The sequence below is a fragment of the Plectropomus leopardus genome, chromosome 7 (assembly GCF_026936395.1).
Source record: "Plectropomus leopardus strain MGB_pleo_1.0 chromosome 7, ASM2693639v1, whole genome shotgun sequence".
NCBI lineage: Eukaryota > Metazoa > Chordata > Actinopteri > Perciformes > Serranidae > Plectropomus > Plectropomus leopardus.
The window spans coordinates 8,741,386-8,769,284 of record NC_142182.1 but is presented as its reverse complement, the minus strand read 5'-3'; the positions used below and the strand labels follow the sequence as shown (position 1 = coordinate 8,769,284).

Here is a 27,899-nt window from a genome sequence, read left to right as displayed (position 1 = left end):
TAAGGCCTTAATTAGTGTTAAAATGTCTTAAATCAATATTTCAAAAGTCTTGAAAATGCAAAGACGTCGGAAGTAGTTTATTAATTTTTTTTTTTGCTGACGTTGCATTGTAAAATTTCAAAATAATGGGTAATATCCATTTTTTTAAATAATTTAACAATTGCCTCTCTCATTAACACCACAAAGATCAGGATAGAAGAAGAAAGTTTTATTGATTTTTTTTTTCAACAGTTGAAGACTGTTCGACTTTTTAACTTGTACCTTCATAGTACCTTTTATACAGAATGGTGAGCCGGCGTAATGACGTAATAATCCAGCACATTTGCAGTTGTTAAGCTCTGTTTATGGAGTTATGAATTTCACATACTGAGCTCCTTACAATGACTTTGGTCGGCCTGCTGTTTCTTATATACTTACTCTAACTAAAGTGACTTAAATCTATTTTTTTGTGTTTTTTCATGATTGATTTTTTTTTATTCCATTCATTGCGATATTTGTGACACAAGACATTAATTAAGGCAGAAATAAGGAGTCTGCATCTTGCTTGTTTTCCTTGTTTTCTGCCATTTGACCACATCCAACACAAATGTCTGTGGAGAAGATGAATGCATGCATGCATGCATGCATTCATTCATTCATTCATTCATTCATTCATTCATTCTTTCATTCCACTTTTTGTTCTTTCATGAATTGTGTGGTGCAGGCGAAGAGGGGAAGATGGCCCACAGACACGTGGAGACGTCTCAGGACGGCATACCAAGACTCTTCGCTCCAGGAAGCATGGCCAGCACAGCTTTCTAACACCACACACACACACACACACACACACACACACATACACACTGGGTGGGGACAAAAAACAGCAACACAATATGAATGTTGTGTTTTGGCAGTGATTTGACACAAAGTCTCAGTGAGAATAAGGGTTTTCATCTCCCCCGTAATGACCACCAAGGAAATTAACACAAGGTATACACACTGTCTGAGAGGTTGCAATAATACTCACAGCAAGGACGGCAACTCCACATCACACTGGGCAAACATTTGAAGTCAGTCAGATGCAAACACACCAGTTGATATTTATCAGCTTGTGTTAACTACTCAGTTGGACTGTAAAGATTTTGGGAAGAAAGTACAAAGTGAGCAGGCCTGAGTGAAAGGAGTAGGATTATGAAAGGAAGTGAAGAGGATGTGGAGGAGTTCAGTGGACAGGGACATGTCTTATTCAAGTCAAATCACTGGAGAAACTCCTTGCCATTGCAGTGATGTCCTTCCATGGCCCAGACACAAATGCATTACTTTAAAGTTAGCAAAAGTCTAGAAAGCTATTGACTTTGTTAGAGAAGTCGTATTTTCTTAGCCCAAGTGCCCAAAATGTTGAGTTACTTGTATTACTATTTTTATTTCAACTCTGTGTTTTTGACTGGTTACACAGTGACCCAGTCGGCAAATATTCCATTTTACATTGTAACACTACCCCTACCATTACATAACACTACTTCTCCTAATGGACACTGCTGTCTCTAGTTTTGGCTAAAAGGCGTTTTTAAACAATCCAGCTGCAGATGGACGGCCTGCTCTGTGAAGTGACATGCCTGCAAACTCAACTACATATTTTTTTCATACAAGTCTGCCTTCATTAAGCCTCTGGCTCTGCTTATGCTTGTTGAATTTCATGTTTGCCAGATGGCTGTAGTTACCTGCACCAAGGCTGCTGTCAACACTACACAAGACAAGACAAGTCTGAGTGGTTTTGTGACAGAGTCAAGGCCGAGTCCACATTAAACCAAACCAAGACAGAGACGGAAAAATACAACAGTGCCCACCTAATATCCTCATGTTGTTTATAAATCTGCCTAAATGTTTTGTTATTTTCTCACCGAGATTTTTGAATACCACTCTTAGAAATCAAATAGTGTTAGAAACAAAATTTTCTTGCACACAGTTATAAGCTAACCATGAGAGGATGATGTCTGTCTACACATATATATGCAGAAACATACATGTCAGAAAGAGGAAGCTCGGTTGTCACATGGCAAAGTCACACTGTTGCCAGTAAGTCTAACCTGCACAGTGCAAAACAGTTAAGATAATATTTAAAGAATTAAGTGTCTGTGGACAACTGACTGACAACTGAGGCAACAACAGTCAAAAGTACAAGTACGAGAGTACCACCAGAGACCAGACTACAGACTGAGACCAGACTTGAGTGCTGCAGTCCTGACTTGCAACACTGTGCAATGCACCTCACGACAGATAAGCTGAAATGGTAGAGGCTGTCACCATGCCTGCATCAACACTGTGATAGACTGACTTAAATAGGGGAAAGTATTGCTTTGTTCTCAATATGTAGATATTCTGAAATGATTCCTATCAGTTTCTTTTTCATTGCAGGAACAAATACCAGATGATTGAGATCGTGAACTCGTAAAGATAAAAGGGACTTGAGTTAGTTTTGAATTAAAAAAGAAAAGAAAAAGAACCTTGGACTGGAAAGGTCCAGAGTGTAGGATTAATGGGGATGTATTGGCAGAAATGGAATATGATATAATAAGTATGCTTTCTTTAGTGTATAATCTGAAAAAATGAATTGTTGTGTTTCGTTACGTTAGAATGAGCCGTTTATATCTACATAGGGTGCAGGTCCTAGTTAATGGGTTCGACATGTTGCACCGTCATGTTTCTGCAGTTTCCCAGAACAGTCAAACCAAACACTAGCTGCAGATACGGCCTTTCACGTTTTTTGTTTTCGAAAAGCCCAACTGCAGTCAGCATCACCAAAGTTACACAGTTTATTACATAAAACTGCTTTTTTCAGTGTTTTTAATGCTTTATTTCACCTGATCTTAGGTCTGGAGAGGAAACGACCTTTGTAGATAATTCAGCTTCTGGCAAAAACCTCCCGAACGTCTGGCTAAGTTATCTGTGAAGAAAGGCATTAGTGTGTGTTGGACTAGCTAGTGCATTACAAATATGTGGATTTTTAAGCTGAAGCTGCTTTATTCAGTTTTTGATCTGTTTAAATCCCCGTGTCTGTTTGCTTCGGAAAAGAAAATACCTCTACAGAGATTTTGGCTCACATTGAAAACCTCCTGAATGAAAAGGTGAGCACACAATAACTTATGAGAGAAAAGGGATGAGCACACCGAGACTGATTTGTAATGTGAAACTGCTTTATTCTGTGTTTGTAGTTGTTTGGTTTGGTTTGTTTGATTTGGAGAGGAAGCGAGCTCGGTGGATAATTCAGATCCGAAAAAAAAACCTCCTGAATGATGAAAACTGAAGGAATTCTAGCCATGGCCACTAATTACCATCCATCTCTTCCTAAGCGGCGCTAAAACATCGATCCAAATTAGTCTGCTCCGAGTTTGAAAGAGAGACTGAACAAGTACAGATATAGAAAGAGAAGTACCCTACTAAAGTTTTCGCAAACCTCTGTCCATGCTGCTGTCTACTGTTCTGCCTGTTCTGCGTCCTGTCCGTGGCATTGAATGGACACAGCAAAACAACCCACACACACATAGCCGTGTACACAGCCCTGCTCTACTAGCAATGGGAAAGCAATCTATAGTCTTAACGGGTTTACCTGTACTAATTTTGGTGGAAAAGGGCTACAAAAGTGTCAGTATGAGGGTTCAGCTCTCTGGTAGCAAAGCAAAGACCACTTTTTGTTCCAGCACTGAAAAAGAAAAACATTCAAAACAAATAAAGAATATGTCCTAAAGATCTTTATTATTGATTGCAAAGCAGTACTTCAAATACATGATTCAGAGGCTGACTATGGAGTGTCTTGTAGGTCATACGCTTGTGTTGGTCAAGAGCCACACCCTGGGAAGCAAATTAATGAGATTTTAAATGATGGGAAAAGATATGTTCATGATTTTTTTACATTCGTCCTGGAGTCCTGTTTAGCCGCCTGTATTATAAAGCCAGGAGTAATGTGAGAGCAGGTGTTGGTCAGGATGACATGTTGGACTGGAAATTCAGCCACTCAAACACATCTGCAACAACTCCGCTGCTGGCTTATTAACTGTGAAATGTCTTCCAATTCAAAAGCTTTTCATTCTCTGTCTCACAGGCCTTTATGTTTAACGCTGTCAGTCTGCTGGCAACAGATGAAAGAGAAAAGCACAGCTCACACTGTAGTTCTGTATGAAGGGTTGAGACTGTTGGAAACGTGTTACGCTGCTTCTGCACAGAGAATGGTTTAAGCAATTCAGTGCCATTACTCTTTACAATAATGACCTATCTTATTCTTTTTGGAAATACTTATAATATGACTATATGCCACTGGAATTCAATATTCTGTGTTTGTAAATTGTTTTTATCTTAGCAGAGTTTTAATTTGTAAATCTATACTTTGTTTTATAAGATGCATTTTTACCGCTCTAATGGATTGATTCATTGAATTACTTTCTGTGGCACTTAACTGTACCACTGACATATCTGCTGTAAATGGGAGGGCGTTCTGTTGGCGTCCCTGAATATTTGCGTTACTGTCACAGACTGCTGTGGAGGACTTTGTCTTTTGGCAAAGACAGATTATGAAGAGATACATTGGTCCATCCAGGTCTGGGATCAGTTCACTTTAAACTCACATCGACAACAGTTGAACCTTAAGCCAAAAACTTTAGATTTCTGACTTATAGAAGGAATGCAATTTTCCATTTGCCTATGTTATGTTCGCATTGGCATCCTAGAATATTGGAACAGGAATATTTATAACAAAAACATAGTATTTCAAGTTAGCTGGTCCCACACACTGAATCATAAATCTTAAAAAGTTCATACCACTGTTTTTGCATGGTGATGCTATTTACTACAAATAACATGCTAAAATCTTAACAATGCAGCCATTTTCTAAAGTAAGCCCATTGTACTCACCATAGAAAAACCGAAATTCAAGACCCTACTTTGTAATTATTGACCTCATAATTACATTTATAATGTTAACTCAGTATTTCATAGTAACATGTATATCTTATAATAATGACTAAATAACTCATAATAACAAGAGCTGTAATTATGAGATGACAACCTTGTCAATCACAAGATGATTTCTTCATATTATTTTGAAAAAGGATCTAATTTTGAGATATTTTTTCATAATTCAGAGATTAAGATCTTGTAACTATGAGATACTAAGTAACAATCAAAGGATTATTTTGTGATTTTCCTTTTTATATTTTAAGTTTGGTGAATGCAGTTAATTTCCATTCCAAAGTGTCTTAATTATTATTTTTACAATATTACATTATTTTTACAGTTTTTTTTAAACTGTTCATATTTTCCCCTTAAGGCAGACAATGGTTTTCATTTGGATCATCACAGCTAATGTGTCAACAACAATGACGTAATGAAATATAAACACATAGCTGATTTTCACTGTGATGGATTTCCAAACTTTGGTGATATTGATACTGTACAGTGAAGTGCAATGCTACAAGCTTGGGAAAATTGTCAGCATGAAAGCAAAATGTAATTTTTATGTGTAAAAAAAAAAAAAAAAAAATGCAAAAACACTGGTATGATTCTTGAAACGTGGCAATTTTTCAAAGACTTGACTAATAGTCCAGCAGGTTGTCCACACTGAGTTTGACCACTGTCAGTGAAGATGCCAAAATGTCCGACCCCAGATGTTGTGACTACAGTTCTTCCTATTTATTGTATCTTGTCTCATTATTTTTCATCGTGACACTGCTGACAGTGATGTTGTCACTCTGCCTTTTTAGTTTCCTGAGCGCAGTCACTAGGGCGTCATCTCCGCCTGATGACTGATGATAGAGTATCGGAGGTAAACAGATGTGTCCCAGTCTCATACTGTACACTAATATATGATGTAAACATGTTGCATTAACGTTGACAGAACCCTAACCCACCACATCAGTCCAGACTGAAATATCTTAGCAAATAACTGATGGATCCTTGAAATTTCGCTCAAACACAAAAGCTATGTCCCCCACAGGATGAATTGTAAAATCTGTATTTTCTCAATCAACATTTAAGTTTATCCAACTGGTTAATGACCAAATATCTGCAGAACTAATAAAAATCCCATCGGCCTCAGCTAGGCTTTTTGTTTCTGCTGATTGCCAAATATTAGTATGCCAACACTCTAAAGTAAGATGGTGAACATAATAAACATGCGTCAACATGCGCACATTAGTGTTTAGCTCAAAGTGCCACTAAGCCAAAGTCCAGCCTCACAGAGCTTCAAGCATGGCTGTCCGCTCTAATCTGTCATCTGAGCTTCCATACATGTTTTCCTATTTATGTGACGATGTTTTCCATCAGCATCACACAAAATGTGGCAGTTTTAGTCTGACTGCTGACAGAGTTTTTACCTCACTTTGTCGTTGTTTTCCAAAATGTGAAGTTTCCTCAAAACAGTTTTTAGTCTGGAGAGTCATTCCCGCTGCACAAAAAAACAGCCGCTAACATCTGGCAATTGGGAAACTGTAGAATCAACATTCACATCCGGGTCAAGTGACTCTGCAGTAGTCACAGGTATTTATCAGCTCTGGCACCACCGCTAAATACCATCTGAGTACTTAAAGAGAAGAAACCATTGTAAAGAATTCACAGACTATAATATATATTATATGTTATTTATCTGTCCATGCTGTTTGCTACTGTTAACCAGTTCTCCTGCCCATGACATCACATGGACACACCAAAACAACCCACACACAGACAGGCGTATTCGTCCTTTGCAGAGCCGTGTACACAGCTCAGCTCTACTGGCAATGGCAAAGCAGTCTCGTAGCGGGTTTACCTGTGTTTTAAAAACCTGTGTGTACGTGCTAATTTTGGGAGAAAGGTGGTATTAGTGTAGAGTATGCAAATGGGACACAGATTTTGTCTTTAAGCAGGAGGGTTCAGGTTTCTACTAAAGAATGTGCCAACCCTGTTCACCTCCTTTAGATCCACAGATGTTCTTAGTAACAAAGAGAAACAAATCCGTCATAGCTGTGTTTGAAAGGACGTAAACATCCTTACAGAGGTTTACATGAGGAAAAACTAACCACTAATTTTAACCCTTTAAAACCTGGAACAACATCACTTTTCTTATGCTGCTTTCAGACACCTTTTACAAGTGTTAGCGAGCAATTTGGTGTGAAATGTTTCACAAATTGCAAGAAATGTGTATATATATATATATAATTTTTTAAGCTAGGGGAAACTGTCAAGGACAGAAATATGGAAAAACATATTTATAATTATCATAATTTCATATTTAAAATTATGTTACAGAATTCTAAGAATTTTAAGCACTTTTTTTTAACATTACTTACCTTTTTTAAACAAATTTTTAGGTTAATTTCTTCAAATTTGCAGGGGTTTCAAAGGGTTAAAATCAGAATCCTCATATCAATGTTAGCAATAGGACTAGAATAATCAGAGCAATAAATCAATAAATTTAGAAATCTGAGATGAAAGAATTCTTTGTAAAATCTTAAAGGTGTTTTATTCTGGAGAAAGTGGTTGATTGTCGAGTTTTGCTCCCTGGTTGTCAAATACCGACACTTTGGGTCGACTGTTTGGTCTGACTATCAACCCAAGGTCGTCTCTGTTTGATAATGACTTACTGATGTACTGTTGTGTCCCTGAGAAGAGCTGATGGTCACATTTTGTTTTCGGCTGTTTGAAGTGAGAGGGGATCAGGCTATTACTAGTTGTTGACTGCGTTCGATTTGATGTTTAGTTCATAATAAGCGACTGACTGCGGTGTCACTGGAATCATAACATAGGACTGATGTCACATGGGAGGATTCAGTGTTTGTATGTGTATATTACGGCTTCAACTGTGTTCGATGTATTTACCACTATTAGTTTCAAAAGGACAGCAGCGTTCTGCAGCTATACCTCTGCATCCATGAAGCATCTCACAGTGTTTAAGTGCCTCAAGGTTTGATAGTAACAGAGATAAGACATAGATGAGATACTTTATTTAAGAATGAAGAGAGTGTGAAGCAGTGGAAAACCACTGCAGCACATTATATACTGTATGTATATTTTTTTTCCACAATCTTGATTAATTGTGCAGCATTGGAAACAAAATATTTTATTCTTTTTTTTTCTTTTCTAAAATATATTTCCAGGCATTCTGGTGTCAAAAATATACAAACTATTAAAAATGTGTTTAAAGATGATCTCACGTGCCGTTGTGTTTTTGTTAATTATACACTGAGCTGCTCACACACACATACAAATAACATTGTGGCTGACACCTGGCCCCCAGCTTCCCCAAAGTTCAGGGAATTTCTGAGATGGAGTTGGTTGTTTTAGGTTGTTACTGGGCATCAGCAGACTTTAAAACCATGATGCTGTGACAGAGAGACAGCAGCTATAGCTCTAACAGCTTACTGTCCTCATTAAAAAGAGCAGAGAATACCTCTTAGCTCAGATGTGCAGGTGAATCAGGAGGATCGTGACTGAAGCTCCATCATGCATTAACTGATGGACATACATGATTGTACATTAAAACCTAATGAAAGTTTCCAAAGACAGTAAATAAACATTTCTGCTGACTTGAGATTCTCCTGGTCATTTTTACACTCTCCATATGCAGTGGTGGACAGTAACAAAGTACATTTACTTAGGTACTGAACTACAGTTTTTGGAGTATCTCTACTTTACTTGAGTTTTTAAATTTTTTTTTATTGGAAACTTTTTACTGTCACAGTCATGTCAGCTCTTTTACCATATTATTTTTTTTTAAACTTTTAAAACTTGAGCAAAATGGTTTGATTTTCTTGGGTCGAAAACAAGACGTGGCCCAAAGCATAGCAAGAAATTTGTAAAATAAATAAATAAATAATAGTAATAAAGAAAGAAAAAATGTATACATATATATCTTTCTGCAAAATTGAAATAATTTAAAATATTTTTCTGGACATGTTTTACAATTTTCTTTTTAGGGAGGATAAAGCCTACCAACATTTAAAAATTAATTAATTAATTAACATTAAAAAATTAATTATTTCAGGCCATTTTCTTGTCAGTTGCATCTTGCCAGGTGCATCACTTCCTTTTTCTCAATTAAAAAAAAAATGAAACAATTTGCTCAGGTGTTAAAGGGTTCATTTCGCTGTCGAAAGGACAGATACAGGAAATCTTTCCTGCCACAAGCCATCCACCTGTACAATAACTCACCTCTGTCTGCGCTTTAAACTCCAGTCTTAGCTCCATGTCATTCTACACTGCTGACTTTATTTTTATTTATATTTATTCAGATACTGTTCCGCACTTTACACATGTATATATGTAGATATGTACAGTCTCTTAGTTTTTTAGGTTTTTTTTAAGCATATTCCTTTATATTCTATTAATAATGTGTGCTCTTTATTCTCTGTTCTTACTGTATGGCGCTGCTACATCCCAATTTCTCAGTTTTGAGATCAATAAAGTATATCTATCTATCTATCTATCTATCTATTTTCTTAAATAGTGTCTTAATTTTATCTTTGCTTGATGCTTGTTTAATTCAAATACAGCATTTTTTCCTTTTATTTGTGTGTGTCAATCACTGTTTGCATTGAAACACCTCTTCAACCCATTATAGGCTTTATGTATATTTTTTATTTCACCTGCACAATCTGTTTGAATCTATTTTACTTTTATGGTGCGAATAAAAAAAAAACATAATTAGTGGATGTCAAGTCAAAATGCATGTGTAACATTACATGAGAAAATACATGATCTGGGGTTATTTATTATAGGAAAGCTCATATCTCCGAGGGTCCTGAAAGGAGCCCTCTTCCTAACATTGAGATAAATGGGCTTCAATGTATTCCAACGGGGCGCCCCTCCTGGCCAATCAGGGTGAGTGCAGCAGCTTCGACACCACCCCCCAGCGGCCGCACAGGCGCACTGAGCTCCCAACTGCCATTTTGTGGCAGAGGCTACTCTGCTAAAGCGGGAGAGGGATTAAAACAAACTGCGAAGAAGCCTGCATTTCTTATCAGCCTGTTAAACTTTGTAGCACAGACTCTCTGCTTTCGGTCGAGTTGAACGGGAGGAGAAACACACAAAAAAGAGGTAAAGTATCACTACTTTTCTGATAAGGGGGGAGTTTGCAGGATCTTTAATCGGCCTCTAGGTGTCACGATGGGGCTCTGGGTCCGGGCAGCTCGTCGGAGAGTGTTTGTCTCCCTCTATCGTTATCGAAAAACCCGTCAAAATACGTTTAAATATCCGAAGTTGGAATAAATGTACACACAGCCGGCTGTATTTTACACGTATATGTGGGAATATCGTCGAGGTTAAGTTACGAGTACTTGGAGGATTTGGTTGGAGAGTTTAGGCCAAGGCGTCCATTTTCTCGCCTCTTTGTTTCCAGTCTTTACAGCCTTGACGACATGGAAACTGGCGGGTTTAAGTTATCGCCCTGAGCTAATGTTAGCTTGTTTGCATTATTAAAACGACAAGTGTAAAACCGACAAACTGTCCTATGTAAACGACGACATCGCTGAAATAAGTGCGCACACAAACACTCGCAGTTTAGCCAACTGACGCTACTCGGTTATATAACCGTAAACTAGAGCTTTAATACGAAGAAATCAATTTAGCAACTAGCCAAACAGCTAACAGCTCGGAGTCTAGGCCCATCCCCACCCAGTGCCTTTACTAACTTTACGTCTGAAAGTGTCGCAAGAGTCCTCCAAAGTAAATTAAATGCAGTATCCAGTTTAACTGGTTGTTGTCGCATCTGCTGTCATTAGATCTCGCTAGCGAAATATACACACGGATACCCCTAAGGCCACCGCGGAAAACAATGACGAGGCATTCACAGCAAAATCAGAGCCACTGATACACTAAAATCAAATAATCGGCGTGTGGTATCCCAAAATCTGTCATGTTCCGTTGTCGAGTATTGCATTTCTCTTCTTTTTCCCCCTGTCATCGTGCTGTGGTCGGCATTGGCAGTTGTTGTTGCACCCGTCGCCCGCTTGTCTCTATTCTAAGCCCACCTAGAGCATCATAGCCACAGATATATATTATAGCAGAGAGCTCCCTCTACGATTCGGCTTGGAGAGCTACAAAAATACCGCTATATAAATGCTGTGCAAGGAGGCGACAGCTACCCGGCCGGGCGCTCAGGACCATTGCCATGTTGTGGTAAATTTGTTGTAACGTTATGAAGGATCTCTGAAGGCCCATACCAGAGCCTCCACAGCTTCCACCATTTAGCCACATAAAAACAAGTGGACATGGAAACCTGCAAACAAACAGATGTTAGGTAATGTCACTAACATGGCTATGCAGCTGCTGCACTCCTTTCAGTAATACACACAGTTTACATGAACAAAGTCTTTTGCATTTAACCTGTTAAGGCCAAAATGCAGTTGTGATGTTTTTAAGAATGATTACAGCTGACCATTTGACATCATCTGGATCACATACACTCAGAGACCATCTTACTACGTACTTTGGTTATTCATGTAAATATGAGTCATGTCACTATAAACTGGGAGATGATGCAGACAAGGTCAAAGGGATCACTGGGCCTCATGCAAAAAAACATTATATATATATATATATATTAATAGAGGAACCTATAACCAATAAAACAGTGGTATAAAAGATCCAGGCACTCAGGATGGTTATAAAGACACAAAGGCCTTTAATTTATGTGGGCTAGAAAGATTAAAAATACACCAACCCTTATTGGTTTGCGCCTTCTTCAGGGTGTGGTGAATTTTCTTTTATTTTTGCTCATATGAATGATTTGTCATTATTTTGTTGGTGCCCATTGATTTTTGGGATTCAACAATGTTTTTTCTTATTTTTGCTGTCCTCTTAAATAAGAGAACATTTTAAGAATGGTCAAGAGCACACTTACCTAGATACGAGAAAAATGTCTTGTTTTCACAGGCAACAAATTGTTGTCCAGTGCAAGAAAAAATACATTTTACATTTGAGGAACATTTAAAGACTGCATGAATATCATTTAGTCAAGTTTAGATGATGTCTTAGAATAAATCTCATGACTGGATTATTTAATTTCAGGGCTAAAGAAATACTGCTATACACAGTGCAATTATCCCAATTATTGTAATTTCAGTTTCTGTGTATCCCTCTTCTGACAAGTGCTGGAATGTAGTACATTTACTCAAGTACTGTACTTAGATACAAATCTGAGGAACTGTATATGCTACTTGAGTATTTTACTACTACAAATATTGTACTTAATACTTCAATACTGTTCGTAGATACCTACTTTACAAACTAGGATTTTTTAAAATAAACAAACTGATTTTCGTACAGGGTCTTCAGATTTTTTGTTGGGTCATTTTTCCAGTTAAAAAAGAGAACTTGACAGTGCTCTCAGTAGACAAATGATTTCTAAATTACTTCAAAACAAGTTTGGTATTTCTCTGTTACAATTTCTTGTTGCTTATTGGCCAATATATTGTCCCAGCTCTAGTGTGAATCCTCCCCCAATATAATAATTAATAAAAGTTACATATGCACAGAGATTTCAGTTAAAACGTTTGGCATATACTACTAATGCTTTCAGCATTTAAGGCAGAAAGTATCATGCAAAGTTGTAGTGAGTGTCATGTAGTTCCCTACTTTGAATTGATGTTTCCAAACGCTTTGCTTGCTAGTGGCCAGAGCAAAGGTGGCCTCCATGTAGCGCAGAGGTTGAGTCCTGCTGACTGGACAGTAGATGTCTCTTTGAGTTTTATTGTGTAACCTCAGTGTTGATAGAAGTTTTACAAATGTTTCTAGCTGTTTACAGGAATTATTTTACAGGCTTACAAATTATTCAGAAGAGCATTTTACACGCTTAAATCATATAGACCATTATTTGAGCCCACGTGTTTTCACCAGCCTGTCAAATCTGTGTCATGGACACTGCAGCTGCTTCTAGATGCAAAGTGAGGCAAAAAGCTGTTTTACTTTTACTCTACTTTGGAAAGAATCTCCCCAACAGTTTAATCGAGCTGCACTGACAGTCACATCAAGCTGAAAATTAAACACATCTGTGTGTTGGGTGACCTTGTTCACCACTTCACTTAATCACTTGATCTTGATAATATACTCCAAAACTGGGGCGTTCTCGGCTGCTGAGCTGAGAGAATAAAAGGAAAGGAGCTGTCATAGAAGCACTCAGTAGCAGACTGACTGTATCTGCCCTTCGCACTGTGATGATTTATTCCCCCTCCCCTCTTGCAGGTTTACAATCAGGTAGCAGAGTGAAGCCTCAGGTGAGCGCAAGTGTCTTGAACTGAACGGTTAATATTGCCAGAGATGTGTAGGCTGCTGACGTCCCCGTGTCTGTATGTGAAAGAAACATCTCCGTGTCTACGTGCAGCTGTGTAACATTTCCCTCTTCCCCCCTCTCAGGTTGGCAGGGACAGTCAGCTAGCAGACATTTGATTCAGCAAAGTTCAGGGCTTTCAGCAGGAGTGCATCACAACACTGCAGGCTGCAGAAATCATGAAAACACTTGATTTCTCATTTCTATTCCAGGTAACAGTAGTAGTGATAAGTGCCAACAATTTTAGAATAATGGATAGAGCCCGACCAATGTATCGGTCAGATGATTTTATCAGCCAGTATTGGCCCATCACAGATATATTGGTATCTGGTTAGTTGTCCAATATGCACAATATGACAAATTTATTTTTAACAGAACATATTGCATAAAAAGATGCTTAAAGTAGTTTAGAATAATATAATTTCATATGAAGTTTATTGTTTCAGTGCACTGATGTCATTTTGACAACAAAGGTTCATGGTTAGATTGTAAAATGTCCTGCTATCATATCTTATCTCTGTCACAAGTATTTGGTAACCATATTGGAGGCCTGAGGGATAATTTCATTGCATGTATTTATGGATTTTTTTACTCCCCGATATCTGCCCAAAAACTCCAGCATTGGTCGTGCTCTAATAACAGGGTGTTTGAAATATGTCCCAATTGCCAGCAGGGTTGGAAATTCATTTTTTTGTCTACCTGCCACTGTGGTACGTGGACTCAAAAATGTACCGGCCACTCAATAAATTACCATTGTATTTCTTTGTCTGGTGAGAAGAACAAATCTAGCAGCCACTTGAATATTTTACCAAAATTTGGCTGGTGGTTAGTGCTGATTTCCAACCCTGCTTGCCACAGACATCCCATCAAACAGCAGTTTCCCCTTTCTGTTGGGTTACAAGTCAGTAGCTAGCCATGTAGGCAACCAGGGATGAAAATTAAAGAGACCCAGATTCAGGGCAGCTGAACTCAGCCAACTCACTGCGGCTCTTTTTTCCGGAAAAGTAGATTTTTCTCTGAAATTGTGGTCAATGTAAACCTTTTAATTTCCGGTGTTTAACCCTGCTGAGCATCAACGTGAACCAAGGATGCAAAGAACTTCAGGGGTTATGTATCACACTGCTAGATAATATCTGTTTCCACATCGCCATATTTCAGTTCCTACCCAGCATGGACGGAGGGCCAACAGAGGGTGTAGGGGTGGTGGAGGTCCCTTCCAAAGACTTCCCCTCCATCCAGGCCGTTCACAGCCAGGATGCCATGGTGGCTGACCTCCTCCAGCAAGCTGCAGAGGCCGGGGGTGTGGTAGAGGGACAAGCTGGAGTCGTCCTGGAACAAGGTACGTGTTAATTGAACATCAAATTTTCCCAAAGTCATTATTTAACAAGAACACAAAGTAGTAGATTAATGGTGCAAGTATTGCATGTTTTTGTGAATATTTTATTCCAAATGATGTTGTGTTGCAGGTCATGGGGAAGGAATGGTTGCAGCCACCCAGGCCCAGCAGCAGTTGATGGAGGCTGGGGTGGGAGTGGGTGTGGAAGGTGGAGCAGGGGTTGAAATGATGGTTATGGACTCACTGGATCCCACCCTGTTGCAGATGAAAACTGAGGTAAGCTCACTCTCACTTTGTTGTGGAAAAATTAACCTTTGAATTGAGACTGTAGAAAGCCTTATTTGAAAACTGTTGGAATGAATTTATTAAACCATATAGAACAGATTTTAGGTCAAAGTTGTACTGCAAACTTGTGCTAGGAGGTGTACTGAATGAACAGGTGTACTGCTGTAGATTTCTTGAATGATGTGAACTTTCTGTGTACTGCCATGCCATGCATAGCTGAGAATATTGCTGCGGATCTTCAGTGGGCCTATAACTCACAGGCCTTCAGGGCAGTTTGTATAGTAAAAGTTGTTTTCGGCGCACTTTATGGCTGTCTTGTGGCCCCGAGCTGGCTATACAATATTCAAGGTCTTAATTATATACAAGACGACTTTGGGATGTTTTTGTAATGTGTGTGCTCCTGACAGTGATGTATGCAATGGACTGCTATATACTTACGTAAAACGCCCAAACCAGTCATTAAGAGGTGCTGTGTTGCACTGTGATACTGCCAAAATCCTAAAAAAAAAAACGTTGTGAGTGTGCAGTTGTTTGGTTGTCGCCGAGCATTACTGTAACTACCCTTGGTGACCTGCTGCACTTGGACCCAAGGGTCCTTTTTTATATTATTAATATTATTATTATTTTGATTTTGTGTATATGGTCTGGTTCATTTGTTTATGTATTTGTCTGTATTTTTTGTAATTTTGTTTATTTGTCTGTATGGACAGTGTCAGTGTTAGTGGCTTTACACCTGATGATTTCCTTTTTTGTTTAAATCAAAGAAAAGGTATATTTAAAAAAAAAGTGCACTGATACACAGCTTTGGTCTCACAACAAAGTTTCCTTTGTGCTGATGTCACTCTAGTTTTAAAAATGATTTCAGACAGAACTGAGGATGAATTCTTGGTTTCCCAAAAATTTACTGTAGCAGACCATTAACATGAAGTTGATTTGCAGGTGATAGATGCTGCAGTGGGCGGATCATCTGCAACTGTGGGTGTTGTTGGAGGGGTAGCGGGTGCCGCTCACCAAGCAACTGTAACAACTGTGGACCAGACTCAAATAATCACACTACAGGTAGGTGCTCTTTTAAAGCCGTTTGTGGTCTTGTTTTTTGGGGTTTTTTTTATAGATAACCTGTAGATTTTGCGAACATGTGTGCTGACCTCAGGTCTCTGTGTTGTCAGGTGGTAAATATGGAGGAGCAGGCAGCTCTGGGACTTGGGGAGCTCCAGCTGGTCCAGGTGCCTGTTTCTGCCACCACTGTGGAGGCCCTGCAGCAGGGCACCTTTGTAGACACCACTGCTATGCCAAAGGACGGAGACCCAGTCATCTGCCACACCCTGCCGCTGCCGGAGGGCTTTCAGGTACACAAACAGACTCGTTGGCAGGGCTTTCACTTAAACGTCAGCAGCTCAGAGCAGCACAGCGTCTCTCTACCACTCCTCTCTTGCTGTGCACACAAAGTAATCAGTGTCATCGGGTAATTTTGTCATAAGCCTGTCCTAATGTAAAGCTAGGTGACGCTCGCTGCACAACAAAAAAGCGATGCATATGAGTGTGCAATAGTCATTGTTACATACCAGCCTGTTAAATAAATGTGGGTGTGTGCAGAGTGTCTGATCATCAACACTAAGTGTCACAGAGTACAGCAACAAGGATGGAGGAGATATAGCAGCACGAACAGGTCCAGGTGGAGAAAACAACTCAGTCATTATTTATAGATTGAAGACAATGTTTTGAGGTGCAATTTTTGATTGATTTTAATTTGTTGATATATTTATATTTTATACAGACCCTGAATCTCACTCTGAGTTACTGTGGTTGTTAACAAACTAAAGAACTAAGATAATTTTTGTTCAGTTTTTACTGAATATTTGAAGGCAGTCTACATTTATGTTGATATATACAACTATGCTGTTGAAATTAATTGTAAAATATTCTCTCTATTTTTGTCATCTTGTCAGGAATATCGTTATTGCAAAAACACCCTAAAATATTGTGATATTTTTCGCCCACCCCTAATGGGCATTTGATCTGCATCAGCTTTAAGATGATAGCAATCCATCAAATTCTGTTCCAAGAGCAAACATTAGGCTCAGCTCAAGATAATTTAAATGTACACCCATGTTTTACAGGTAAGTAGATGACCTGCTCATAACTGCACCAGGAACATCATTTCCCTTTAACACCAGCTCCTGCAGAACAAAACCAGATGCAGTAACTTGTCTTCAGTGACGAATTGACTTACCAGTGAAAGTATTTGATGTGTAGGTAGTAAAGGTCGGTGCGAATGGGGAGGTGGAGACAGTGGAGCAGGAAGAGGGAGGAGAAGCCCACCCTGGAGAGGAGGAGGATGAGGAGGTGGGAAACCAGCTGCTGGAAGAAGGAGAGGATGAACCCATCCCACCCCCGACTGACGACCCAAACTGGGCCAAAGACCCAGACTATCAGCCCCCATCTGGAGCCATTAAGAAGACCAAGAAGGTAAAATAACTGTGGTGTGTCAGTCTCTCTGTTATCGTTAAATTTGTCTTTAATTCATCAGCTGATGATGAAGTCTAATGACTTTCTGTTTGTCCAGGGTAAAAAGAGCCGTCTGCGTTATGCCGAAGGCGATAAAGACATGGATGTCAGTGTCTATGACTTTGAAGAGGAACAGCAGGAGGGCCTTCTGTCGGAGGTCAATGCTGAGAAAGTGGTGGGCAACATGAAACCACCGAAACCCACCAAGATCAAGAAGAAAGGTGAGACACTGCTGCTGGCTGGACTTGGGACAATATGGGCAGGGATGCACGATAATATCGGCACGTCACAGTATCGGCAGATATTGGCTTTAGAATTAAATATCAAGATCGGCCAACATACTAATTTGTGTCACTATCACAAACTGGTGTGTGTGTGTCATTGACAAAGTAAGCATGTACAAAACATCAACCCTAAGTTGAAGTAATATATTGAATCAATATTACATACACTGAAAAGCAGTGTATTCTGTGTCTCCATCTGCTGGTGGGCCATCATGATAAAAGTTTGCATAATATGATGTTAATTCCACCACAGAAGAGACTTGATGATCACTGAAAATAGGAGTGGATATATATATATATATATTGATGCTGGCAAGACTATATTCAGTATATAATCAGTTATTGAAGTTTTCAGTTCAGTGATGCTTCAGAAACGATGCTCAGTATGTCATTGTTTTTTTACATAGCTATAGGACTGTGATTTAATGTGAGGTGTGTGTATGTCGTTGTTGTTTGTTAGGAGTGAAGAAGACGTTTCAGTGCGAGCTGTGTAGCTACACTTGCCCTCGACGTTCCAACCTGGACAGACACATGAAGAGCCACACAGACGAGAGACCTCACAAATGTCACCTGTGTGGGAGAGCCTTCAGGACGGTCACCCTGCTAAGAAACCATCTCAACACACACACTGGTATATACCACACATTTTCACTAGACTCTTAAAAAAGTAGTGTAAGTTCAAGAGGATACAGGAAAATGTTTTTTCTTTACCATTGAAGGGTAGCTTACACGTGTATTTTTTTTTTTTTTTTTTTTTCTGCAGGAACTCGTCCACACAAGTGCACAGACTGTGATATGGCTTTTGTGACTAGCGGAGAGTTGGTTCGTCATCGTCGCTACAAACACACACACGAGAAACCCTTCAAATGCTCCATGTGTGACTACGCCAGTGTGGAGGTAATACACGCTCACGCTTTGTCTCCTTGAAGTTTTACAAAGTTTAATGTACTACATTTGCTGCACTTATACTCGTCAACATTAACTTATTCAGGAGTGAAGACGAGTGAAGGATAAATTCACAGTTGTCTCGTTGGCAGCTCTGGAGGGAGGAAGTTAAAAAGTGAATCCACACTGTTTCAGACAGTAGATACAACAGCTCTGAGTTTGAAATAGTTAACAAAAGCTGTGCCTTTAAAGTCACTGATAAATTTTTTGCTTTAGTGTTCTGATATTTGAGTCTGTGTGTTTGGATGTTGTGTAGGTGAGCAAACTAAAGCGTCACATTCGTTCCCACACCGGTGAGCGTCCATTCCAGTGCAGTCTCTGCAGCTACGCCAGCAGAGACACGTACAAGCTGAAGAGACACATGAGGACACACTCAGGTAAAAATGGCACCTGCTTAACTTTTCTACACATTTTGAAGCAGTGGAGGAGGACAGAGTGGCAGAGGTCAGTTTTCAGAGATAAATGACCAGTATTGCTTTTGTTTGTTTGTTTTTTATTTTTGGGGAAAACTCATGGAGCTTGGGAGTTTTCTCACCAAAGGGGTTGTACTCTCGCTCCCTTACAATATAATATATTCCAGTCAGAAAAAACAGGAGATAATTCAACCTTTTGCTGCCCCCGTCCCGCTTCACTGTCAGTGCAACCAATTTCAGAACCATCATTTTCGCTGATTTACAAATGGATGCATGTTCATTAAAATTTAGACTTTGGGGGTTATTCATGCATTGTAGTGCAGGGCAGTTTGATCAAAATATCGTGGAAAAGTCATACTGATATACGGCCTAGCACTAATACAACGTGTTTAGAAATAGAAATAGAAATACCTTATTACCTTATTAATCCTGTGACGGAAATTGTTTTGTTACAGCAGCAAATAAGAGAGCAGCAACTGAGTAAAATATTTGTTAAAAAGGCAAAATAATGCAAATACATATACAAAGGAAGGCACTTAACATAGGATAAAATATAATAGAATAGAATAAAAATAATAATAATAGAGATATGTACAGTATGAGGAGAGAACAAACAAACAAAAAAAGCCAAAAAAATTAAAAAGAGCAATTAAAAAGAAAAGAATGTGCAAATAAGTGTGCAAAAAGTGAGGATGGATTTGCAAGTGAGTTCAGTGCAGAGGAGGAGGAATGATTGTTTGAACCGCTCTTTGTGACAGTTTCATACCTCCTACCCTATTGTTGCCTCTTAGGATTATGAGAACAGTCATTAACCTGTATACACTCTAAATCCTTTCTACAGGCGAGAAACCTTATGAGTGCTACATCTGCCATGCCCGGTTCACCCAGAGTGGAACCATGAAGATGCACATTCTGCAGAAACACACAGAGAACGTGGCCAAATTCCACTGTCCGCACTGTGACACCGTCATCGCACGCAAGAGTGACTTGGGTAACAAAAACACACACAAACACTGTGTAACTTAGCAAAGTTCACACTACGTTACTTTGAAAGTCATCAACTCGCTGTTCTGTTCACGCTGCACATTTTGTAATCAGGAGTGTTGAAGTCGTCAAGGTTTTCACACTATATGACTGACCAGCAGGAGGTCACACACTACAAGATCTATCGTCATGAGGAATCCACAATGAGTATATCATGATGTGCAGGTGAAACCCAAACACGGGGTTGACCTGCAGCTAATAACTTACAATAACAATGCTTGCAATAGTCCACTGTTGACCTTTGTTTCCCCTCTCTCTCACTCTTCCTCTCAAACCCACACACGCCAGCGGACAGTGTTGCGGCACTGCTTGCCTTGAGCTGTCATTGGCTGTAGCTTACCAATAATGCCTCTGACTGGTCCAGATACAAACCCTGATTCCAAAAAACTTGGGACACCGGGTAAAATGTAAATATAAACACAATACAATGATTTGCTAAGCTGTTATGACCTATATTCAAATGAAAGCAGTACAAAGACAAGATATCTGATGCTCAAACTGATATATGTATTTTTTTTTGCAAATACACTCTCGGCTTGCATCTTTGGACAGTTCACACATAGTGCTCAAGCACCGATTTGCTTCTGATTTGGGACTTTTATCAGGGAGCTCCAAAAACAGTGTCCAAGCAGAAAATCTGGTTTAAAGTTGTGTAGTGTGAACTAGGCCTCATCCAACAGAATAATTGTTTACTTTGCTATAGTGTTTTATTCCCCTAATATGTTTTCTTTTGTCATCCGTGTGCATCTCCAGGTGTCCATCTTCGTAAGCAGCACTCATTCATTGAGACTGGAAAGAAGTGTCGTTACTGCGACGCCGTTTTCCACGAGCGCTACGCTCTGATCCAGCATCAGAAGTCTCATAAGAATGAGAAGAGGTTCAAATGCGACATGTGTGACTACTGCTGCCGCCAGGTGTGTGCTCCCAGATATCTGTGTGTAGTGATATGTCGGGGTTTCTTACTCATAACAAATTAGGAATTTCATTTGGGTCAGCCCACATAAATGATATAAATGAAAATATATTGATATTTATATCATTATATCATAGTCATTATATCTCCCAGACTCATCCTTTGGAGACCATGACAACATCCAGCCAGTATTTAACATATTTCACTGTGGACCATAGTGATGTGCAGAACCACGGGCAGATGGACATTGCTTTCCACAGGGTGTTCCTGCAACCATAGCAAAAAAAAGTGAATTAAATGGCAATTTAGTTCTGTCTTTAACTGTGGCTCTTAACTGTGCCGGCTCCAGGAGCGTCACATGGTCATGCATCGTCGAACCCACACTGGAGAGAAACCGTACGCCTGCAGCCAGTGTGAGAAGACCTTCAGACAGAAGCAGCTACTGGACATGCACTTCAAACGCTACCACGACCCCAACTTTGTCCCCACCGCCTTTGTCTGCCCCAAATGTAGCAAGACCTTTACTCGAAGGGTAACGACTCTCTTTCTCTCTGTTACTTAGCTCAAGTGAATTCACAGGTGGGCTAATGACTAATGAGTGAGAAAAGTCATCAGACTATCTGACATTGTTCTTGTAGAACACCATGGCTCGCCACGCTGAGAACTGCAGCGGTGAGGTGGAAGAAGCGGAGAATGGAGCTCCGGCCCAGAAGAAAGGCAGGAGAGGGAGGAAGAGGAAGATGAGGAGCAGGAGAGATGATGATGACAGTGGTGAGATATTTACATTATATCCAAGCGGGTTATGATGTTGTGTTTGTTGTGTTGTAGTAAGTTTTCTTGATGTCTGTCTTTGTTGTTTCTCTGTGTCACGCAGACGAGGATCACGTTGAACCTGACGAGGATGAGGAGGGTGATGGTGAAGACGAAGCCGCGCTGCTACAGGAAGAGGAGGAGCCAGAAAGCATCGAACTGGACCAGGCCCCTGCCGCCATCCCAGTACCCGCCCCTGACGAGCCGCCGGTCAAGAGGAAACGAGGCAGACCCCCGAAGAACGCCCCGAAGCCTCCAACACCCAGCAAATCAGTCAGGGTGGCTTCCAAGGCGACTGCCTCTGGTGAGACAGAAAATGCGCTTTTCAAAATCAAGCTCTAAAAAATATCATACATGAACACGATTTTATACTTCCATTGAGTTAATGTTTTAACCAACATCAGTCCGGGGGGCGTCATGCCAAATATACACAGACAGTTTTTCTACAGCGAAGCGTCAGTCAGCAGCTTAAGTCGCCGTATGAGAGTTTTTATTGCATATGCCAGAGAACTGTAAAACTAGTAATCCTCAGCCACGTTAACACGAGAACAGCCCTACTAAAACGGAAAAGTCTTTCCTTTGTGTTTAAAAAAAAAAAATCAGCACTCATATGATAGCATTTTGAGAACGGTCCACGTGTACATGGATCTGCAAAAACAACAGAAAACTGTAGTATCGTCCCAGGCCAGCAGTCTGCGGTGTAACTTTGTAGCTCGAAGTGTGGCTGTGGCGTCACCGTCCTCACAGTGTACGCGCATTTCTAGTTTACACGGCGACAGAAGGGGTTGCTTTTTAAAAAAAACGTCACTCTGGAACCTGGATTTCAAAAGTTTGCGTGAAAGTGTGTCTTTGTTGTTGTGTTTTGTAGCCGCTGCCATCATTCAGGTGGAGGACGAGAGCACCGGAGCAGTGGAGAACATCATAGTGAAGAAGGAGGATGGCGACGCTGCTGCAGCCACGTCTCTGGAGCAGGGTGTGGCCCTGACCGTGGAGGGGGTGGGGCTAGACGGGGAGGGGGTGGAGACTGTTGAGCTGGCCGTGAATGAGGAAACAGCGGCGGCCGCCGCCAACGGAGATCTGACGCCAGAGATGATCCTCAGCATGATGGACCGGTGAACACAACACAGCCGCACACATGTAGCTGGACTATGAGTACAGTTGGCAAATACACACAAACATTTCCACATCCTCGGCCTTCACCCTCATGTTCCATCTGTGTGAGCTTGTCAAGGCAGCCATTTTGCCCCCATTTGCGTGGCTGCGAAAACAGCCACGCACGAAGAAGGGAAGCTGCATGTAAATACGTACACACAGTAACTTTACATCCATGTACATTAATGCATACTGATGTCTGTGGGTCACACACACACACACACACACACACACACACACACACACACACACACACACACACACACACAGCAGATCCCACTGCACATACCTGCCCACATCATATCCAGATATCGTCCAAGCTAACGACAGACTGCTCTCTGCTCTTAAAAGCTTATTTTCTGTTTGAATGTCTTCTGAATGAATCATTGTGTATTTTGCTACTTGTTTCTGACTCAAAGCCACATCCTGTGTCACCCTCTACCCACACACGCTGCAGCTAACGTTCAGCTCCTCTCTACGTTGATCTGCCAAAAGGAGACATTATATGATCCTCTTTGACTTTGATTTTCTGCTGTCCCGCTTGCTGTTCCTGCAACTATGCTGATTCGGCAAATTCCAAGCCTTTCTATGTGTATATATAGATCTAAATGTAGTTTTTCCTAATGAAGCGTAGTACATGGTACTTGAGTTTGTCTCTGAGATAGCACTTGGTCTCAGACTTTTTTTTTTTTTACCCCCAAAGTCTGATTTTCCTCCTCAGCCTGTGATGGTCCATGTTGTGGTGTTTGTACATTGAGGCTTTCATAGAAGGAAGTTAACGGAGGGGTTCTTGCATATTCATGAGTAAATGGGCACAGGCAAGAAACATTCAACTGAACTGAAGTCAGTAATAATTAGGGCTGTACCCAACTCAGAATTATGTCAGTCGAATCTGATTCGTCTTTTTCATACGAATATTCGATGATTTGGTCTGTTTTCCGTGCAAAGTGTGAACGGGGCTCCGCGGGACGTTCAGTATGACAGCTGCATTCATTCAATATAGTAAACAAACACGGCACTAATGATGGGTTGTAAATATACTATTTTTTTTTTTGCAGACACTAGATATCAACAGAAGCCAGAGCCTGTCGTATTAACTAGCTGTGAGCTGTAATTTCACCACCTTTTAGACTCACGGTGCGGTCCGTCTCTCCGTCCGTGCCGCTGCCTGCATGTCTGCAGCTGCAAAGAGTAGCTGGAAAGTCAAGAGCACTCACTCCGCAGCTAAATCTGGGGTCCAAAACTTCCCCAGAAGTACACTGCGCAGAAAAAACGACTGCTCGACTTGAAGCAATCTCAGTCAGCTGAGAGTCCCCGACTGATTCGAGCCTCCGACTTTCAAGGGGCAGCCCTCGTAATAATTACTTTGTTTCAGTTTTCTATTTCTTCTGTTGGACCTCCACACGCCCAGCAGCCAGCCTTGTTCTAATGGAAACTTCTTCTCAGCTCACAAATGAAAATCTGAGAAAGCTGCTTATTAAGTGTCCCAGCGCCAACATAGTTTGGTACTGATGTGTATTTTCTCCTACCTGTCAGTGACGGCAGATATGTCATAGTTAACCCTGTGACACCTAGATAGACGTCAGTCTTCTCATGTTGCATTCAGATGCCTTTCATAAGCTATTTAACCCTTTGAAACCTGTGCAAATTAGTTTGATTTCTTTTCACAATATAGGGGCAATGGCCAAATTAACAAGAAATATCCCTCAAATTGCAAGATATTAGTGAAAAATGCGGGATGTATTATCAGAAAATTATCACACAAAAAAAATCTAAACTATCAGAAAACTATTTAATTTTATAAAATAGTGTAAAAATTTAGTTTAAAAAAAGATGACAACAAATGACCTGAAAATTAGTTTTTAAGTATATGTATAATATATTTTACATTACATATAATCAGCAGAATTATATATAAAGATTTATTTTACAGAAGAATTTTAATTTTCAGCACTTTTGGTTTATTTCTTGTTTTTGTACTTTTTTTTTTTGCTTAAATTCAGGTGATTTTCTTTTGTCCTTTTGCTAATTTTTGTGCCATGTCTTTTTAAGTTGCTCATCGTCTTCTCCCCATATTTTTGAAATAAATCAAAACAATTTGCTGTGGTTTCAAAGGGTAACTGTTCTTCCTTTTTCTGTTCCACATTGTTTTCCACCGCGTAAACGGAGTGATCCCCGTCAGTTGGAGAAAATACGGATGATCGTGATCGAGTCGGTAAAACGTTGTACTATAGTTGTGATTTTACACATTCCAAATCAGCCAATTAACATTGAATTATGTCTATGCATAAAAATCATCTCACTTAAAGTAACAGGCAGTAACAAACCGCTCTGCATTTTTCCTTTAAGTGGATTCACTTCCCACTTCATGTTGTGCTTTGAAGAGTTATCAAAGAGCAGATAGTGAATCGGTGTGCGATCAATAATCAGCCATCACCGGCTGCGGCAGATGGTTTGCATGTAAATACACATTTTAAAACCTTTGCTTTCTGATTTCTTGTGAACCTTTCTAATGTTTTTAAATGGCTCGTTTGGAGATGTGTCGGTCAAAGGGACGATGAGGTTTTCATTTCTGTGGTAAACATGTTGGTCCTCCATGTCCTGAGCCTGTAACGATGGTTTGCTTAACGACCTCTTCATCATGCTTTCCTTCCACGCGAGCCCCTCTTAACCCACCAAACTGATCTCATCTGAACCACTATCGTTACTCTGTGTATATCTGGTCGCTCACAGCGATACAAAACTGTTTTCTGTTTCACGGTTTTCATTTCTGGCCAAGTTGTAGTCGCCACGGCGTTGGTTCAGTTCAGTAGCATGAGCTTTGTCTCATTCTGTTCTCCTGTAACGTTTGTCTCAAAGGTGTGAGGTTTGGCAATCGTCTAAAAACGTACACCGAATGAAGTTCAGCGAGTGAATTTTATGTAATGGCAACAAAACGGCCTTCTATTTGTTTTGAACTGTTTTTGGAAGCTGTGTGTTTTGTTTGCTGCACCATGTGACTAAAGAGCTCATGAAGAGGTTTGTTCTGCACTCAGTACGTTTACTTGCACATTTAAGTTGTGCTACGGTTATATTTAATTGGACTGCTGTCCTTGTCCCAATATACAAGCACCAGGTCAGAGTCAGTTTATCGACAGATGTCCAACTCCGCCTCAGACGGTTTTGGTATGCCCCCTTCAGCTAGTTGCTCTAGACTGCATCACAATCACAGCTGTTTATTTACAGTAACGTAGAAAAAGCGCATTGTCACATGCATGTAATTAAGGCGCTGAGCAATCCTGGCCTTCACTGATTAGTTTTGAGCCACCTAAAAAAACGATGTGCTACATTCAGGATACTTTTACCTCTTTACCTTGCTGTAAGACAGCCGTTACTAATGGGGATTTGAAGCCGTTAAATCAAAAACACCAGACTCCATTGAGAAAAACAGTTATTTCACTCTACCAAACAGCAGAGCTGCTAATATGTAAATGTGGTGTAAACTTAAACTGATATTATTATTGTTATTTTTTTTTAGGTGGCTAAAATATGTTTTGTTGTGGGACTGTACTTTATTTATGGGGGGGGGGGTTGCCTGGGGTGTAACTATTTAATTTTCACCATTTAAAGCTGTATATGTCCCTCACCTGCGCCAAAATTTAAAACACAAGTCCCTCCTCCATGTTTTTTTTTTAAAAAATGCCTGACCTATTTTGCCTCATACGCAGCAAATAGTCCCTAACTGTCGAGGGAGGCGGACACGGCGTTAAATTCCGACTAAACTGACTTGCAGTCACTATCTGGGTGTGTTATTCCGACTTGGAGAAATTCGATTTAGTATGATTTCAGTGGGACTAATGCGTTTACTTGTATTTTAAAAGTCCAGCTCTAGTCGGACTAACACAGTTCAACTTTTTCTTTGTACATGTAAACGTACTGACTGTCCTCGGCCCTGGACTCAGACCCTGTTAGCTCAAGTCCTGCGGTTTCACTAACCCTTACACCTGATACAGAGGTTTGTCCTCTGCAGATCAGTCACCCCAGAAAATAGCCCCCCTTGATTTGTATCTCCAAAAACAGGACTAAAATCACTTAAATGAATCAAGCTGAAAAAATAATCTTCATGGTCTGAATTTGAGCAAATCCTGTGATGTGGTTCTTTAGAGGATGTTGAAGGGCTAAAAGCTCTGAAGTGGCCGAGTGAGCTCGGTCACGCATAAGATGGTTGTCATGTGGCCTTCCTTTCATTACAACCTGTTATTGTTACGTAAAGCATTTCATCTGTAAAAACATTTATTTGATGCCCGGTATCTTAAAAAGAAGGCTGTAAAGAACCATGGACACAGAAATGGTCACAGAGATAGTAGTGCCAAGTTACTGCTGAAAGGTTTCTGAGGAAAGCAATGTTCATATATAAAAATCGAAACTTTTGTAAGAATCTTTCTGAAACATCAATTGTGCTGCTGTGCTCTGAGGTCTTTTTCTGTAAAAAAAGACAGGAGAAAATGTTCTGTCATCACGGTATCATGGTAATGTTCTGCAGGTGGACGGATGGAAAATGAATGTTTGACTGTTCTCATTGTTGTTTTTTGTTTGCACATGGCTTGTTTGTTTCGGCAGAATGGAGAGAACGGTCTTAAGATGATTTAAAACACGTCCCGAGAAAACAGAAGAAATCTTTGACATGTCATTTTTGAAGATGAGACACTGTACAGCTGATGAAAAATAAAATCATCCTAATGGGCCCATGACTGCTGCATGCTTCTGTTCTTTGACTGAAGGTCAAAACACACCGGCGGCATAAAACGTGCATCAAAATATATACAATATATATACAAACTCTCACAGGCGGCGGCTCGGATGCTGCAGAGCGCAGCGCCCTCGCTGCATTTTACTCTACTGTTCTATTTCCAGCCTTGCCACGCCTGAAAAAGCAGTGTTTTTTTGTTTTTTTCCTCTC

The 27,899-nt window shown here is 40.1% G+C and overlaps 2 protein-coding genes across 7 annotated transcripts in view; both read left to right on the top strand.

The window, feature by feature from the left end:
- Positions 1-8,153, top strand: part of ripor1 (RHO family interacting cell polarization regulator 1) — a 61,269-nt gene extending 53,116 nt beyond the window's left edge. For all 4 annotated transcript variants that reach the window (XM_088079802.1, XM_042496933.2, XM_088079805.1 and 1 more), the window contains one exon: positions 704-8,153. In XM_088079802.1, the coding sequence (XP_087935928.1) occupies positions 704-801 (98 nt within the window). In that variant the 3' untranslated portion in view covers positions 802-8,153. The remainder of the gene's footprint in view (positions 1-703) is intronic.
- A 1,555-nt stretch (positions 8,154-9,708) lies between these two features.
- On the top strand, positions 9,709-27,683 carry ctcf (CCCTC-binding factor (zinc finger protein)). 3 transcript variants are annotated; one of them, XM_042496453.2, is made up of 17 exons: positions 9,709-10,041; positions 13,186-13,217; positions 14,429-14,609; positions 14,737-14,882; positions 15,831-15,950; positions 16,061-16,240; positions 17,148-17,360; positions 17,458-17,620; positions 18,144-18,314; positions 18,447-18,580; positions 18,885-19,005; positions 19,883-20,032; positions 20,839-20,999; positions 21,348-21,530; positions 21,637-21,769; positions 21,873-22,112; positions 22,677-27,683. In XM_042496453.2, exons 3-17 carry the CDS (start codon positions 14,441-14,443, stop codon positions 22,922-22,924), a joined length of 2,532 nt encoding a protein of 843 aa, XP_042352387.2. In that variant the 5' UTR covers positions 9,709-10,041; positions 13,186-13,217; positions 14,429-14,440; the 3' UTR covers positions 22,925-27,683. The 3 variants fall into 3 exon arrangements, with proteins under 3 accessions (XP_042352387.2, XP_087935933.1, XP_087935932.1); XM_088079807.1 differs by lacking the exon at positions 13,186-13,217 and having other exon boundaries at positions 9,710-10,041; XM_088079806.1 differs by lacking the exons at positions 9,709-10,041; positions 13,186-13,217 and adding an exon at positions 13,356-13,482.
- Positions 27,684-27,899: the final 216 nt, after the last annotated feature.

Excerpts from the sequence above, each read along its gene's own strand:
- ctcf (XM_088079806.1), top strand. The coding sequence starts at position 13,450 with ATGAAAACACTTGATTTCTCATTTCTATTCCAG. Across the intron at positions 17,361-17,457 it reads CCATTAAGAAGACCAAGAAG|GGTAAAAAGAGCCGTCTGCG; the intron begins GTAAAATAACTG and ends CTGTTTGTCCAG. Across the intron at positions 21,531-21,636 it reads GCAAGACCTTTACTCGAAGG|AACACCATGGCTCGCCACGC; the intron begins GTAACGACTCTC and ends TTGTTCTTGTAG.